Here is a 17055-nt window from a genome sequence, read left to right on the forward strand (position 1 = left end):
GACTCAGATGTTTATTATTTCTTATCTATATCACAGTCTATATTATTTATATTATATCTTATCTATATTACAGTCTCACAGCACACCAAGCTAACAAACTAAAAATGGAGCCCCAGGTCTCTCTCTACAATGCCTTCTAAATGTAAACTGCCCAATTATAAAATGCCAACTAATTTATTTTTACTTTCAACCCAATAACCAAGCACCTGTGTTCTACATTGCGGACCTTTCCAACTGATCACACAATATCACCCAAACCCATGAAGAAGGTGAAAAAGCAAGACAAGCCTACACCCTAAAACTTCCATCTTGCTACATATATATAACTATATCCCAAAACCTTAAACTCTGTATTTTCTACCATGTGATATAACACACTTCTATTCAAACTACACACTCACAATCTCAGTTCTGTCATTCAATTTTGGAAGCCTTTCCTATGACCTCAGGTCAAATACAGTGTTCTCCTGCAGGACAGTGCCTGGTCAGCACATAAAGCCTGAAATTCTCTGTGCCCAGGGTTCCAACACTCTGTGAGTGAGGCAACATTTGGAATGTATTGAGTACTGTCTTGGTGAGGATGACGAGTGAGTGGAGGGCCTGTGGGTTTGGATAAAACAACAGACTGGTAAGGGTGATGCTGTTGTGGATGTTGGCTACAGATTGCCTGGGCAGAAGGAGGATGTTGATGACGCCTTCCACAGGCAGCTTGAAGCAGCCTCAAAGTCACAGGCTCTGGTTCTTGTGGTTTTAACTACCCTGAAATCTACTGGAGAAGCAGCACAGTGAAGCACAAACCATCCAGGAGGTTCCTGGAAAGCCTTGATGACTACTTCCTGACACAAGAAGTGGACTATCCCACAAGGAATGGTGTGCTGCTTTGTCTCGTACTAATAAACAGAGAAGGCCTTGTTGGAGATGTGAATGATGGGCAGAGCTTTGGCTATAGTAGCCATGAGACTGTGGAGTTCAGTGAGGGGAAGGAAGAAGCAGGGTAAGATTGTAACCATGAACTTCAGAAGAGCTAACTTTAGCCTCTTTGGGGATCTCCTTGGATGAATCCCATGAGAATGAGACCTGGAGGAAACCAAGGTCAAAGAGAGCTGGTTGATATTCACGGATCACTTCCTCCAGTCCCAAGAATGTTAAATCCCAGTAAGAAAGAAATCAGGCCGAGGGGAAAGAAGCCTGTGGATGGTCAAGGAACTCCTGTCATTACTTACATGTAAGCAGGAAATACACAGGAAATGGAATCAGGGTCAGGACACTTGGAATGAATACAGAGAGGTTGTCACACTAAGTATAAATGAGATGAAAATGGTCAAGACCCATCTGGAGTTAGAGCTGGCCAATGCTGTCAATGACAACAAGAGGGGCTTTTTCAACCCACTGTGATCCCTTCCAACTTTACCCATTCTGTGATTCTGTAATATGAACTTACCTCCAAAGGAAGATACCAGTACAACAGCACCATACTGCAATCTGTTTTTTTCCCAGAATATTATCATTAATTCCCATTCTAAAGGATTGTTCATAAAATTTAGTGCCACTGAGTATCAAGCCCAAATTATCAATCAAATTCTTTATTTACATCTCTCGTCTATTATAATATCTCTAAAATTAAAGGACTCTTGTTTTTTAGGTTTTGATACAACACAATTAGATATCAGGGCTTTCAATAAATTGTAGTTTTAAAAGGTTAAGACAGCATTAAAAATGATTAGTATGTCAGGAGAGTCTAAGCAGACAGCTCTTTAATAACAATGGACAGGGAATTTAAAGAAAAATACTTCAGAGAAGTAAATGGATATTCTTTCCAGCAGAATGATTTCTTTAAAGACAAAAATCCAAATTACGCACGTCTCCTCTTTTTGTTTCAAAAGAACTACTTTGAAGGTAAAATACAACTACCCAAAGCAATTAAGATGAGAAGATGACTGATAGAGGAAAAGAATTCTCCAAGGGCCAACTATGTAAGACTGAAAGAATTATTAAGTCAAAGCATAATCATCTATTTTCCCCTGAATTATATTTATTTAATACAAACATAAAGGTGTGCAGAACAGATGAATGAGCTACTAGAGAAGGTGAAGCAAAAGCTCTCAAATGTTATTCTTTGGAGAGCATCACCACTATCAAAGAGAACTGTTTGTTGTAAGCCAGTCTTGAATTCAAACAGACACCTGCTTAAATTTTCCATGGCTCTGTGAGCAACTACTAGAAAAGGAGAAATCAAATGTTATAAAACCTAGTCTACAACAGTAGTGCTTCCCAGACTCCAGTCTTGGTTTTAGCAGTTGTAGAACTTTAGGTAACCAGGTGACAAAGGAAGGAATTTTTTCTTTAATTTTTACTTTTGGACTACAGTTACTACCCTAACTCTTGTCTTTATTCTGAAAGAGAGGAAGAAACTGAGCTTCCTCATGTCTCCATTATGCACTTCCCATGAGACGAAAAGCATACTATGTGTCAGATTTTGATATGTGAATAAAACTGTTCATAAGGTGGTAAGTTCTACAAGATGCCTTTCTCATTCCTTTGCTCCAAGAGTCAGTTTATTAATTTGCTTTTATGAAACTACTTATTTATGAATTCTTCTTCAAAAAACCTGAAAATCCTAGACAAGCAAGAGGAATCTTTAGGAAGCTAAATCTGCACAATGTTCCATGGTTCCACTACAAAGATAAGAAATCATTTGAATGAAGCATTTTGCATCATAACCCCAGCTCAACACTTTTGGTGCAGAAATCTGGGATGTTTTGGGTTATTGGTTTTAAATGCCATTGCAGAAAACAGGAACATATTCTTTCATTCATATTTCCTCACCCAGTGTACACATTAATAGACAGTCTCTGTACTTGCCTTTGGTCATTTATAATGCCCTAATACTAATTGAAAAATAACTCACAAAGACTTCCTATTTTATTACCCATCTCACTTCACTAAGTAAGTAGATTTCCTCTAAGGCCTCACATAAAAAATGAAGAGGACACACTTTGTTTCAGCTCCTGGTGACAGGCATCAGATGTTCCTCTAGGAAACCCTTGATAGGAGCACAGCAAATTTTTTCAGAGGCCTAACTGATGGATGCACAAAACAAGATAAACTGAGAGCAGAGCTTTCAAGAGGAAAAAAACATCAGTGGGCTTCAGGGAAAATGGTGTTTCAGGCTACCTGTGTTTTTATAAATTGTAGCTGGGAATAAAAATTTAAGGTAATGTGGAGAAAATATTATACTCCCTGCCACAGTTCATTAAAGTACCATGCACAGAGCAAGCAGCTACTGATGTGACTGAACAGATCCTGCTCCTCCACATTTTACTTTCATTGAGAAAAAACGACTTCAGTGACTTTGAGTGTACTGCTCACATACCTTTCCTGGCTCCCTTCTGTGATGTGGTAGAGATGATTGGCACCTCCATCAGCACAAGCTCTCAGGGCAGCTGCAAGTCAAGAAAGAGAACATCAATGCATTTGCATTATAAATAAAAACCCACAACCAGCTGACAGTGCTGTGTAAACTTAATTGTTCATAGTGGCATAGGGAATAAGCTTGAGATATTGTATGGCTTTTAGCTTCCTGTACTTGACTGCTTTCCTGTTTCTCTAAACAGAAATTTGAACTGTTTTTATCAGACTAGTGCCAATCTTCATCTGACTGTGCCACCATACTTCCAAATAGCTTATTTGTATCTATCTGAACCTGCTGCCCAGCCAGCTTAAACTACAAGACGGGTAACTATTAAAAACCTGAAAAGGCCCACCCTCCACCTATGGATGGATTCTCCACCTTGTCACAAGTGGGAACTTGCACTGTAAACACAGCTATCTTCTCACCCAGGCAGAAAGTTCCCTATGGTGCCTCTACAGCAACCTGCATAACAACTGGGAAAGAAAAATAACCAGGAGTTAATCATGACAATACCCTTTTTCTCTTCTTTTCCCCCCTCTCCTATGACACAAAAAAGGTAACTTTATTACAGTTCCTATATTGTTCCACAGACTGTTTGAATCTTCTGATATAAAGTAGTTGGTTCAGGTCTTAGCTTTGAATCTTGGACTATCCTGGTACAAAACCACAATAATTTTCAGCACTTCCACCTAACATGGGGAGCACAAAGGGCATGTGCCACTAATTCCAGTTGATTTAAACACGCAGAGACATGCTGTTCTCCTGTGATCCTTTTGTTTATACAGACTTAAGTCAGAGAAAAGAGACAAGTCTAACACTATTATTACAAAATCAAACATAAATTGGTATCTTTTATTCATAAGCTTCCCCATTAATCATCATTTCACTAACACACAGCTCTTTCATGAGGTTTTTAAAACCTGATAAGCTATTAAAGATTGAAAATGACCATCTTGTCTTAGCAGTCTTTATCAGTTTTGCTCTGAGATGCACAAGTTAGATAACTGTAGCACACAAGATAAAGGAAGCTGCTGCTTCCACACTAGGGCAGAGTGTTCCTTCCAGGCAAAGAGAGACTGACTGGTAATCCTGAAAGGGCTGAAAGAACCACAGGGCCAGGGGGGAAAAAGAGGAGAGACAAGTAAAAAAAGGTACAAACAATCAGATCAGGCATTTTTTGCTGCTGAGAATCCAATTTTCAGCTAAAGCCAGTTTCCTTTGGTGTTTGTTTTTCAGTCAGAAGCACCCCTCAGCAATGACACAAACCTGTATCTTTCCTTTTGGTGTACATTTGATGGGCAATCCACCTCTCCCCCTACTTAGCCAGCTTTTACAAATAGGGAGAACAGCTACCACTGTAGCTGCTCTCATCTTTAAGTCATTGTTCCTTATGTGGGAAGTTCCTCTTTCTGAACTCTCACAGGAAGTATTTGTAAATTAATATCTACTGTGCAGTACCATGTGACTTTGGCTGAGGATTTATTTTTTTGTAGTGGGGGGGGAGGGAAGAAGGAAGCAGGACAACACAAAAGCTGCCAGTTCATCACAGGTAACTTTGGGTAGCTCAGCTTTTTTTCCTTCAGGCTGAAGCCATGAGCAGAGGAGGAGAACAAGCACTGTACTCCTCTGTATAGCTTCTAGCACAGCTTCTGCTCCTGCTCTCACTACTGCCCTCAGCCTTCTTATACGGACCATGCTCTTCTCTGTCTCCTTACACCACTTCACCCACTCCTTATAGCCTACACTCAAACACATATTAACAAGCCAAGGTCAAGCAGATTTGATCCTGAGAAATCTTACTGGCTGAAATAATTTCTAGATTATTCTAGAAGCTTGCCAGACACTTACCATGGCGATCCAGTGCTCCAGGCAAGTGCCTCATCCAGTTTGATGAATACAAAGTCACAAACAAGAACAACACTTTTGTCCAGCTGTGTTTGACCGGAAGATTTTAACTTCTTTCACTTGAGGTTACAGCTGAAAACGGATTGACATACTTCCTTTCACCTGGACATGTCTGTTGTCTCAGGGAGTTCAGCTCACACAGAACACAGTAAAGGCCCATTGCAAGGAGAGTGTGCAATACCTGTCCTTAAGTCAGCTATCCTGTCCACTGGCTTATTTAGCAGATAGAAGGCATCTAAGCAAGATCTAGGACCTAATGCACATGACCTGCCTAAAGGATGTTTCCCAAACATTCCCTGACAGTTACAGCTTTTTTCTTCTGAAAACAGTGAATTTTCCATCTATCCTCCCACAAAATAAAATAAAAAAAAAAAAAAAAAAAAAAAAAAAGAGAGCTTATAACTTCTGGAGAAAAGAAAAAAAATGGGATGAGATACATAAAAAGAGATTAAAATCTATTATCGGTCTCAATTATTTTAACACAGCCAGAGCCTTAACTATTGTACATTCTCTCAATGGAGTTACCTCAAGTGAAGCCTGGCCTAAGATAGCTTCATCTGATCTTATAGTTTTAAAACATGCCCAAAACAACCAAATCAAACTAAGCAAAACAAATCAGTCTTCAATCAGTCTAGTATGTATAAAAGTACTGAGATTCTCCCAAAGACAGGAAGATGCCTATGTGACAGATCTGACACTTCAATTTTTTTCACACGGATATGGTGCTACTATTTGATGTCTCAAATCAAAAGAGTTGCCTTATAGAAAAAAAAAATAATAAACTTCTGTAGCATTATAAAGTTATTTGGAGAAACAATTTATGAGGTACTGATCCTTTACCAGCAAGTCAATAACTTACACTGAAATCAACCAAAGCCCCAGTTGCATTAAGGAACTAGCAGGTAATTAACAGATTGGCTGGAGGCCAATAAATCATAATATTTCTACAGCTATGAACTAAGCTTTGCTTGACAAAAAGTAATGATATATGTTAGCTGTAAGAATTATGTATCATTACTATCTGGAAGTGTTTAAGGAGATAGTCAGCAATTCTAAACTTACAGTTTGGATGGAAAATTCTCTGTGTAAAATAACAGGAACTGATTTTACACAGGGCCTTTTATATTAGAAACAAAATTGCTTTACAAACAATAATTTAGCCAAAGTGCACCATGGCAACTGCCTAGGCAAATCCAACAGTCTCTAGGCACTTTGCAACACCTCACATGAAACCTCATTAATTATTTCAGCAGAAACTGAAGGACCTGAACAGGATTTGAGCTTTGTTTTGCTTGACTTGGCGTCTTGAAAAGAGAAACACCTTCTTCTGAGACGTTTTCAGTTTAAACAGATAAAAAAAAGTAAATTAAAAGGTGGAAAGCATCACAGAAGAAGCGCTAAAGTTTACAAATGGGTCAAAGGCAAGTTATCTTCCAGGGCGACAAAAGTGGATGGTGGGACTTGTAAAGTGAAAAATATCTTAAGTGAACAGCCAGAACAGCAAATGCTCTTACTATCTCTTCTGGCCCAAAGGGTACCATCACATTATGGCAGACACCCCAGATTCGCTGCACGTGGAAGTCCACTCTTGCTCATGCATGTCAGAAGAAAACTAAGTCACCCTTATGTAAGTGCTAGAGGCAGGTAACCCTGCCTCTGTGAATTGAGACGTACTATGGAATGGTTGTCCAAGTAGCTCACTGAGCTCTGCTGGGTCAGGAGGACCAACACCTCCAGAGAAAACTGTGATATGCAATTGGGAGCTGTAGCTTTTCCACCCACAGCTGGAAGCAGAGGAGGCCTGTGCTTTTGGCACCCAGCTCAGCTGTAGAGCCCCAAGGTACTGTTTCACGCTTCTGTTATTAGAAGAGATGGTGCTAAGAGGACAAGGACACAAGTGCACTGCAGACTCAGCTCAGCATGTGAATCTGCAATCCTTGGCATTACCACAAATTACCACCTTTCCAATCTGAATATTCTGCGTTAAGCTCCACTCAGAAATAGCTCCGTCTGCCAAATTACCACCTTTTCTATCTGTTAGATTCCTTTCTCATATAACTCCAGTGTCATTCAGTGAACTAGGGCATGGAGACATAATCAAAAAATCAACTGTTTTATTGCACAGGAGGGGGGAACTCAAAGCCAGTGTCAATAACTGCTTCCCAAGTTTTTGGGAGCAGCATGTGTTCAGGCTAGCAGTGTCTGAAATGATGGTAAGAGTTAATACCCCTCAGCTCCACCTATGCTAAGGAAGAGTTACATAGAGAGCATACTATCAAGCCATCCCATCTAAGAGTTTCTCACAGGCAGCATCAATGAAGAAACAAAAGCCTTTCTGAGCAATGCCCTTCTTTTTACATCTGCTAGTAAGGAGTGAAGTATTTCCCTTTAGTGACTGAATTTGAGGCACCAATGTTAGGGCTAATTATTAATTTTTACAAAACTTATTCTAACACTACAAAAATATTGGAAACAATTTACTTTATATTTACCCCTTTGGCAAATATGAAAAAGTTCCTGACCCTGTGAGACAGGATATGAGCACATACCAAATAAAAAAAAGAAAGTCTTGGCTGTGAGCTAACTAGTTCTGATGCTTTTTACAGAAAAGGAGCGAGTATATGATCACATTCAATAGCCCTGCAAATTCAGGTGGGGCAAAAGACTCCACAGAACAGATGCAACTCTTCCAGACTGAGATGAGTACATAAGAAGGGAATACATTTATAAACACTACCAATACTTATGAAAAAGCATAACCTTATTATTCCTATTCTATTATTCCTTCTAATTAGCATTTAAAATATATTATTTTCCAAACAGATCTTGAAATCAAAACATGTTTTTTGCTTAAATTCAAATTTGTGACAACTCTCTTTAAACTGTGTTGTTTAACAACCGTTTTGCCCAACACTAAACCCACTAAAAACAGCTTTAGTATAGCCCCTCTGTTCCTTTTTTAATTTTACACAACTTCTTCTAGGTATGCAATCTCTTTTCCTCATTCATTTATTGATTCAGCAGCCTGGTAACCATAATTAACCTGCCAGCAAAATCTATGCATAAGAGAACGCTGCTTAATTAATGACTTGGAGTGCTGGTAGTAATACATATGTGAAATAAATGATAGATATGCAGAGAATTGCTTGGTTGGCTTAATACATAGGGCCAACACATTTTTGTCCCAGTATTTCTATAAAATAGCAGTTACCAACAACAAAATGCATAATCTGTATTTATGCGATGTTTCATTTTCTCCTTTGTCCTGCAGAAACTGCAAAAATAAATTTAACAAACCCATGGCTTTGTACAGCTGCAGACTGCTAGATGCTAATTGCATCTCCAACTATTCCCTCCCACCCATGTGTTTCCACCTGTGTTATTGGGACTGTTTGCAACTGCTATTCCATATCAATTACAGGGCACTGCAGATATCCCTCTTCTGTCAGCTGCAGCTCTGTTTAGCAAATCAACTGCCAGTCCATAATAGTTTTCCGCGTTGTGGTTGGACACTGGTCTTGCTATGAGGCTTTTAAACTATTTAAAATAGGTCCATCCTTACATAGAAAATGAGTGGTTTGGCTACTTAAAGAAACACCATCAAGACATTGGTGAAAGCAGCGTTTAATATGAATTTGTGAAAATAGAACTTTTTATACTTTGATGAAAAGATTCATTCTACTACTTAGTACAAAGATGAAAGCATATAAAGAAAGATCAAATTAGAAGCAATTTGAAATTATTTACATGGAAGCTGAGAATGCTACAGGGGGTAAGTGTGCAAAGGATCCAGATGCAAAGATAAGGGTGCAAAAGGGCTTAGCAGCACTTAGTCATTGCGTAATTAATATTTATGGAGCAATTTGATAGAGTTGCCTTCAATTATAAAAATGATTAACTATAGATTTGAGATTGTAACATTCATACTATAATCAATTCATATGCACACAGATAAAATGATGTGTACACCCCTTTGTTTTTGTGCAAAGGTACCTATCATAAATTCCCCTTGAGTTCAGTGGAACGCTGACATCAAATCCCTTTGTGTTTGCCAGCAGGCAAGGGCTGCACCTTGAGGAGTGTGGAAATGGGGCAGGGTGAGGGTACCAGCCCAAGCCTCAGTGTTAGCGACAGAGTATCGCACACTTGAGGGCTTGTGAGCTCTGCCACACTCAGAGAGCTGCTAATCTAAAGTTGTTTGTGTATCCAAGATCCACCAGCAACCAATCTCTTATAACTAAACCATGTCTTCTAAATTAAACTGCTAAACTCTACAGAACTCAGGTACCCAGTGGTCCTGAGGCAAATGGATCGCCAACACTGGTGGTAGCTGTCTTCTCCCATATGGACCAGATTGGATCTCAGATGTAAAATAACTGTACTTTGGGTAAGCTAATTATATGTTTCTTATAAAGCTTTTTTAATCGTTCTGCTATGAGCTATAAACATCATAGAGATCTCAGCCAACCAGAGGCAGGATTCACTAAACAATTAAATATGAGAAGACAAGGAAGAAACTAATGTGAGAATGAATTAGGAACACTATTCTTTTTTCAGTGCATTGATTCAATATTGAGCTGAAGCCACACAGACAACACTTCTCTTTAAAAAGTTCACACAGATTAAACACATGGAAAAGGAAACCATTTTTTCCCACAGACAAAAACCACCACTGAATTTTAGCCAAAAATGTTACAGTTACCAAAACAAAATCTTAGTTTAAAAGAAAATTCTAGGAAAACTTACATCTTAATACTCACTTTGGGGAAAAAAAAATTAAAAAATAAAAGAACAGAGCAACTCTTAAACAAATAAATTTGTAAGTACCAAAAAACACAAATTCAAGTGAAAAACTGTGAGTACCAATAAACATAGTAGCAGTAATGTGCAGTCAAGAGACAGAGGCAAGGGAGCAACTGGGATTTCACTAAAAGTGAGTTTTGGGACTGTCTTCAGGAGCACTTCGATGCAGAGTTCATTATGATGATTCATATTCAAGGCTGCTGGGTTTGGAGTAATCTCTTGTCAGGAGTTAGTTTTAATATTCGCATAAGCCTTACTTAAGATATGATTTTGTCTTCTCCTTTCTGTCATTCTCCCATTCTGTCAAACCCAAGAGCCCTGGTACTTGCTGAGCTGCTTTACAGCCATCACTGTAACAGGCTCCACAAGCAAAGCAGCCCTGTGCTTGGTCACAGACAAAACCAGGAGGAGAGAGCTCAAACATAAAGTACTTGCTTCTATCATTTCCATTAAAATCTAAGTGACCTTTTCATGACAAGGCCATACGGCTTGATGCCACTGGGGGAAGAATCAGGAAGAAGTTTATTCATTTTCTCCTTTTTTTTTTTTGGTTCTCTGTTTGAAAAATGACAGCTAAAACTATAATGTAACATTTAATCAGCTTTTCTTTTTGCCCTGAGCACACATCTATTATTACTGGGTAACAGTAAGAAAACACTGATTAGAGCACAGAAAAAAAAAAGGAAAAATGCACTGAAGTGCATAATATTAATCCTGACTTTTTTTCCTGACACACTCCTTGTTTTGAATGTATTTAAAGAATAACTTGTCAAATCCAAGATCCTCACAAATCAAACAAGGTGCTGAAACAAAAGCAGAGAGTCCTACCTGGGCCTTAAATGTGTATTTTCCAGAACGAGAAAGAATACAAGCTCTCTACAGCCATATTCTTGCATTTGGTTGAAGTCTGGTCTGGTACCAGGAATTCCCCAGAGATTCACAAGCCCTTCCTGTAGTGCCACACATTGGCCCCAGGGTTGGGTTGGATCCTGGTTTGCAGACCTTGCCTCTGTAAACCCTGATTGCTGAGGAAGGATCAACCCAATCTCAAACACCAAACCCCTACAGACCACGCTGCTGATCCTTCATCAAAATATAACTGAAGGTGAAGTAACTGCAAGAGTGTGCAGCTAGCTTTTTCTGCATTCATTATCTGGTTATCAAGTGAAATGGAGAGGCTTCAACATTAATTTTATTTCTGAAGCTTTAAAATCATACTGTTTAATAATTCGTTGTAACTGCCATTGACTTTGAGCTTTGAATGTAACTTTTTATTTCTTCATTTCCTATTTTCCATTGCTGCAGCATTGATTTCTGACAGAAGGAAAGCAAACAGCTACAAATATGATGGAATACCACAACTGCTTGCAATTGTAATTGCTGGCCAGCATTGCTATTAGATGAACTTTAGTAACAAGCTGACTCTATTCCTGTATGGAAAAAATCCTGACTAAAAAAATAATCACCTTTATTTGCATTATACATCTGCTGAAAAGAGAAAACAAAGCAGCTTTTTTTTTGATCTGGCATTGCATCAGCAGTAACAGACTTCATGAAGTCACTGGTCCCTACCCCAGAATGAGAAGTATGTGGGGCAGGCAGGGTGGCAATATTTGGGAAAGATTGGTCAGCTGCTCTAAACCAGCAAAGAAAAAGTAATTTCCTACTGCTGCTAGCAACCAGCAACTCTATGTTCCTCATCACAGCCAGATCAGTGCTACTGTCTCTTCTGCTTCCCCTCAACAAAATTAATTAATAACTTGAGCCAACCTGCAAATGTAAAGCAATGAGCATTATAAGTTCATATTCATGTCTATGATTAAATATTTTCAGCTAATGCACTTATATTTCAAATTTTGCTTGCCTAAATTGGATTTGCAGTAGCCAGCAACTCATAAAAAAATTAATCATGCACTTATTTAAATTGCACAAAATATATTCATTCTCATGCTACTAAAACACACATCTTTCCTTACAGCCCAGAACAGATTTCCACACAACCATTTTATATCATAGTCTAACAAAAACTTTTGTGTGCCAAGGACATTTCAGGGCTCATAAAAGTCAGAAACGCCAATTCTGTTAAAAGACAACTAGACTATTACAGTGCATAAATTTCTGAATGGATCAAGTATACTTTGACACCTACTTGAAAACTTATTTAAAATATTCAAGAGAATAATCTTGGTCTAAAAGTTGCTTGGAAATAAGTACCTAAAAGAGGGACAAACAAGGAACCAGACAAGGAAATATTAGGATGGTAGATAATTTTTCCTAATGCAAGTGGAGCTAAGGTATAACATACTTTATTTTCTATTGTCTTAATAACATAACCTATGGTCATGCTGCATACTCTTGTGTATTAGTAATTTCCCCTACTTTTAACAGGTAAGTATTCATTATATTTTTAAGCAAACAATTGTAACACCATCCAGAGAAATGGCCAAAGCCTCTCCCCCTCCCCCAAACCATTATTATTCAACTTATGACAGTTTCACTCTTGTTTCTGACTGACCCCCACAATGTTTCTGCTGTCTTAACTCACAGATTTGGGCAGTGGTAAGCTGCAGCAGAAGTTACTTTGAAGAAGCTGGAAATGTAAAATTACAAGAAGACCTGATCTTACCTACTTTATTTCATATTTGGAATAACTACAAGTACATATGCACTGGCATTTGCACTAATCTAAACCAGAGTAGTTTCATGGAAGCAGTGGATTTGCATTGCTTTTACTCTAGCACTGGCAGTTTAATAGAGTTCCAAGGATGAAAATGAACACTGATATTAGAATGTATTGCTCCTCTTAGGAAAAGAAGAGTTTTAGCTACTTGCATCAAGACTAATCTTTATCTCCAAAATCTTATTACATGAAATAGATCTAAAATTGAACTAATATTCTTGTTAGGAACTTCCTTTTAGCAAGTTTTTCAACAGTTTAGAAAGAAGGCCAGCTAGCATCCTGATATAAAAGATCAGATCTATGGTATAATTTTCTTAAACAAATTTTTCTTCCACTATTTCTTATTTAATAAAATAGTTGAAAAACCCCAAAGAATGGACAAAATAGGATATTTTCATTCTTAAAATAATATAGAAGGCATGAATTAGAACTTTCAAAAGTTCTAAATCTACACCAACAATAATTTTAGGAAGTTTTTAGCTGTCTTGATGAAATAATATATTAAATCATCACAAGGCACAAAGAAAGCTCATTTGGACTGTCAAAATCGGCTTCAAACCAGACTAGAAGCTACATTTCTGAGTGCTAAATGGGATTTCACATCTGAATTCTCTTACATAGCACAAATGCAAAACCATTGCTGTCATCCTTGAAAAAAAATAATCAGCATCTATATGGAAAGTCTGGTTATGAATGAAGATGGCATAGCAGTAATGTCCCAGCTCATAAAAATGATGAAGAAACAAGTGCATTGATTTCTAAACCTCTCTTTATTAAGGCTATAAAAGAACTTTTAACACAAAATTTCCAAGTAAAGACATTTGGAGGAGGCAATCTAGAGCTTACAGTACAAAACTGAGTATATATTCTCATGTGGAATAAACTTCCGTGTGACAACTCTCCCCATAGCAAGGCTGCAAACAGGTAATAAATTTATAGGTCTTTGCATTAAGTAAAAACAGCTCTTGTCCTCTATCTCTGGAAAAACCCTATGGAAGTTTCCTAAGGCTTCAAAAAGGGAGAAGGGCCTAGAGCAAATGGAAAAGTAGAGGCTCAGGGGATTTCAGACTCCCTGAATTTGGGACCGTTCAGTGGTCTGAACTATTCGAAACCTGATTTTAGTAGCAGATTTGTCTATGTCTAGTTTCCAGTTAAAAAAGACAATCAGTACACTGTACATGACTTATCAAAATGCTACAGTTACTGCTCCAGGCCTTCAATTTCAATGTGTTACAAAGACAAACATGCCTAAAAGTACAAAATCAAAGAACTTTTCCCTCTCATTTTGGTCAATATTTTTCCTTTTGAAGAAGAAAGACTGGACTTTAGCATATATTGAAGTCTGCAGTTCAGAAGTGAATTCATGCAAACCAGGTGTGAATTCTTTGTTTTGTTTAAATTACCTTCTATCTAACTGTATTATATCCCCTTTTAAATTAATGCTAATACAGAAGCATTTTGCCGTCATCTGAGGATAAGACAAACCAGTTAATCTTTATTGACCTCCTCTTTGGGGCCATTTCCCCCTTGTAGTTGAAACCTGTGCATTCAATGAACAAAACCTTAGTTTAGCTCACCTGAGCTTATTCTGAAAGTCTGCTTTTAGAACAGGTTCCACGTGAAACAAACAAGCAAAACCCCAAGATACAGCCTTGTTGAAATGGTAATATATTACACGTTGTATCTGCTGCTCTTTGTTCTCAAAATGGTTCAGTGAAAAAGAACCCCAAGAACAGCAGCTGTGAGCACTACTATAAAGAGTGTTCAATTTCAATGTTGCTTAATTGGAAATTATCACCCTATTAAATTTACCCAAGAAATATAGCTTATAAAAATGTCCTAAGTATATCTAATATATTCTTATTTAAATCAGCCAAGTGTTGGCAAAAAAGAGTATCAATACTCTATTTAATTTACAAGCACTGTCCATGCTAAACACTTCATTATCAGGAACAGAAAATATTAGAAGACAGGGTGTTCAAATGTGATTTGAATTACTGTACCAATCCCATGCTACCTTATCTGCCAGATGTACCGGAGATTCCAGATTAGTACACAACATTTTAATTTAAAATAGTGTGGTCCTGCACTCAGCCTTGTTTAAATCAGTCTCACACAGACCTAGAAAGACACCTCTGGATCTTTGGTTCACAAGATGCTACACAGGTACCATAAAGGCATCAAGTATGGTTTTGCCAATGTAGAAAAAGAATTGCATAATGCCTCACCACCTGCTGGGCACAGTCACCAGAGCTTCTAATGGATTTTGGAATTTGAAGAGGGGCTTTTGCTTAAAGATGCAATGTTTTCTCTGAAAGATTAAAAGGTGACCAAATTGCCACCCTTATAAATTAAAATAATCTTAAAGAAAGGAGAACTAGAGATTCTGTTTTTTCATTTACCTTGTTCACAGGTAATAGTGAGTACTGTCAAGTCACAGCTTTTCAATAGTCTCCTGGCAGAGAAAAGAAGTCTCAGAAATTTGATTTTACAGCTGGCTTTCCAGTCTCAGAAACATTTGATGCTCTTTTAGCAAACCATTATCAATAGCTGTGACTAACTGAAGAAGGTTTCATTTATGTGATTAATTCCTCCTGTAGCCAACCCAACACCTCACTTCTGCAGTTGAAGAGGCTTACTTGGAGGGTCATACTTGAAATACTACTTGAAGTAGTATTTGCTTTAAGCCATAATTTGAGAGGTTCCTGCATGCAGCTGGTCCTCACCCTTCTCCATACTTCCCCCACTGCTGCTCCTCATCTCCACTGCCTCCTATTTCAGGATCTGCTTTATGAGCTACATAATTAGTTTACTTTACTTAAAATTTAGCAATTATGAGAGAAAAGTAAAAAGTGTAAGCAAAAGAGTATGGACCTCCTGGGGTTTTGTAGAAAAACATTCTGAAAACAAAGCAGAGAAGACAGGTTCTTATACCATAAACAAGAATAAAAGGGGTAAGGGTCATATTATTTCTCTCAACATGCAATAACCTCATGCACTGTCCTGTCACACCACCAAGGCTGAGAGCACCAAGCCAAGCTGTTCCCATGCCAGCAGCTTGTCAAATCCCATATCATACCCTGGGCAGGTTCAGAGTGGAGGCGAAGAGGCCTTGGAGAGTGTGTGTGTCCAGGGAGCTGCAGACATGGCACTGCTATCACTCTCTCCAGCTGAACGGCTCCCATGCCACTGGAGAGAAGGGCACTGCACACTACCCTATCCTGGTGCAAAGATGCTTCCTCCTTCCAGCAGCAGACAAGGGTCACACCGTGTCATCACTGATGCTGCTCTCCCAGCCACCACAAACCGATGGGAAAGCCTCTGCAGGGGGAGGAGAAAACCACTGGCCCCCTTACCTCCCCTGGTTTGAGAGTAAAGAATGGGGACAGGTAGGAAATCAAATGATATCTCTTTTCTTCCCAGGCATGAGGAGTACATTTCCACACATACAGTGAAAACAACAATCAATGTTTAAAGAAACATTTACTCTCTAAAACAGCTGAATTCACCAGGCCATTCCCAGTCTCTCCTCTTCTAAAGAGGAATGACCACCCATTCAACAGTAAAATGATGCAATTTGCGAAAAACTCCCCCAAATGCATACCTAAGTAAGAGAACCACCAAACCACTGATCTGTTAAAACATAAGAATACTAAGAAACAAAGGCTTATATAAGAAGAAATATTTAAAACTAACCATACAGAAAAATAAATTAAAAAAAAACCAAAACCAACAACCCACAACAAAAAATTAAAGGTAACCTTTAAGTTACTATTGCAGTCTGTAAGAGACATACTGCAAATTTTAATAATATTGTTTGGAACATCAGTCATTTTGCTCTTGCTGATATTCATTTTTGATAATGCAATAGTAACATCTCAGGAATGATATTAAATTTCTACTTTGTATTAAAGTAGAATTGTATTAGCATGGTACAGTGTGTGTATCTCTGCTGGGATTACTTTCATGCTGGAAAAAACAATGTTATTTTTCTATTACTGATATAAGTTATCTATTTTGACACTGGAAAATATATTTCACTAAAATATAAACTAACAAAATCTCTCATCTAAGAGGATATCACTAACATTTCCCTCCTGGTGTATTTTCAATTCCTAGCCAGCAGACATTCTGCTAATTTTTTTTGCACAACTCATTTGATTTGCAGCATACCTGTGAGCCCATATACTAGAGTTAGCATGTCCAGTTCAATTACTCTTGCTCAATCTTTGACCAAACTATTGGGAAATTTGCC

The 17055-nt window shown here is 38.1% G+C and overlaps 1 protein-coding gene and 1 long non-coding RNA gene across 9 annotated transcripts in view; one reads left to right on the plus strand and one right to left on the minus strand.

The window, feature by feature from the left end:
• Nucleotides 1-17055, minus strand: part of TPK1 (thiamin pyrophosphokinase 1) — a 303147-nt gene that overhangs the window by 180890 nt on the left and 105202 nt on the right. For all 8 annotated transcript variants that reach the window (XM_086845520.1, XM_086845498.1, XM_086845538.1 and 5 more), the window contains one exon: nt 3374-3443. In XM_086845520.1, the coding sequence (XP_086701646.1) occupies nt 3374-3443 (70 nt within the window). The remainder of the gene's footprint in view (nt 1-3373; nt 3444-17055) is intronic.
• Nucleotides 8690-14560, plus strand: LOC147655788 (uncharacterized). Its single transcript, XR_015274875.1, has 3 exons — nt 8690-9089; nt 9595-9704; nt 11426-14560. It is a non-coding gene; the product is annotated as an uncharacterized LOC147655788 (long non-coding RNA).

The sequence above is a fragment of the Cyanistes caeruleus genome, chromosome 1, assembly GCF_971803275.1.
Source record: "Cyanistes caeruleus chromosome 1, bCyaCae1.hap1.1, whole genome shotgun sequence".
Taxonomy (NCBI): domain Eukaryota; kingdom Metazoa; phylum Chordata; class Aves; order Passeriformes; family Paridae; genus Cyanistes; species Cyanistes caeruleus.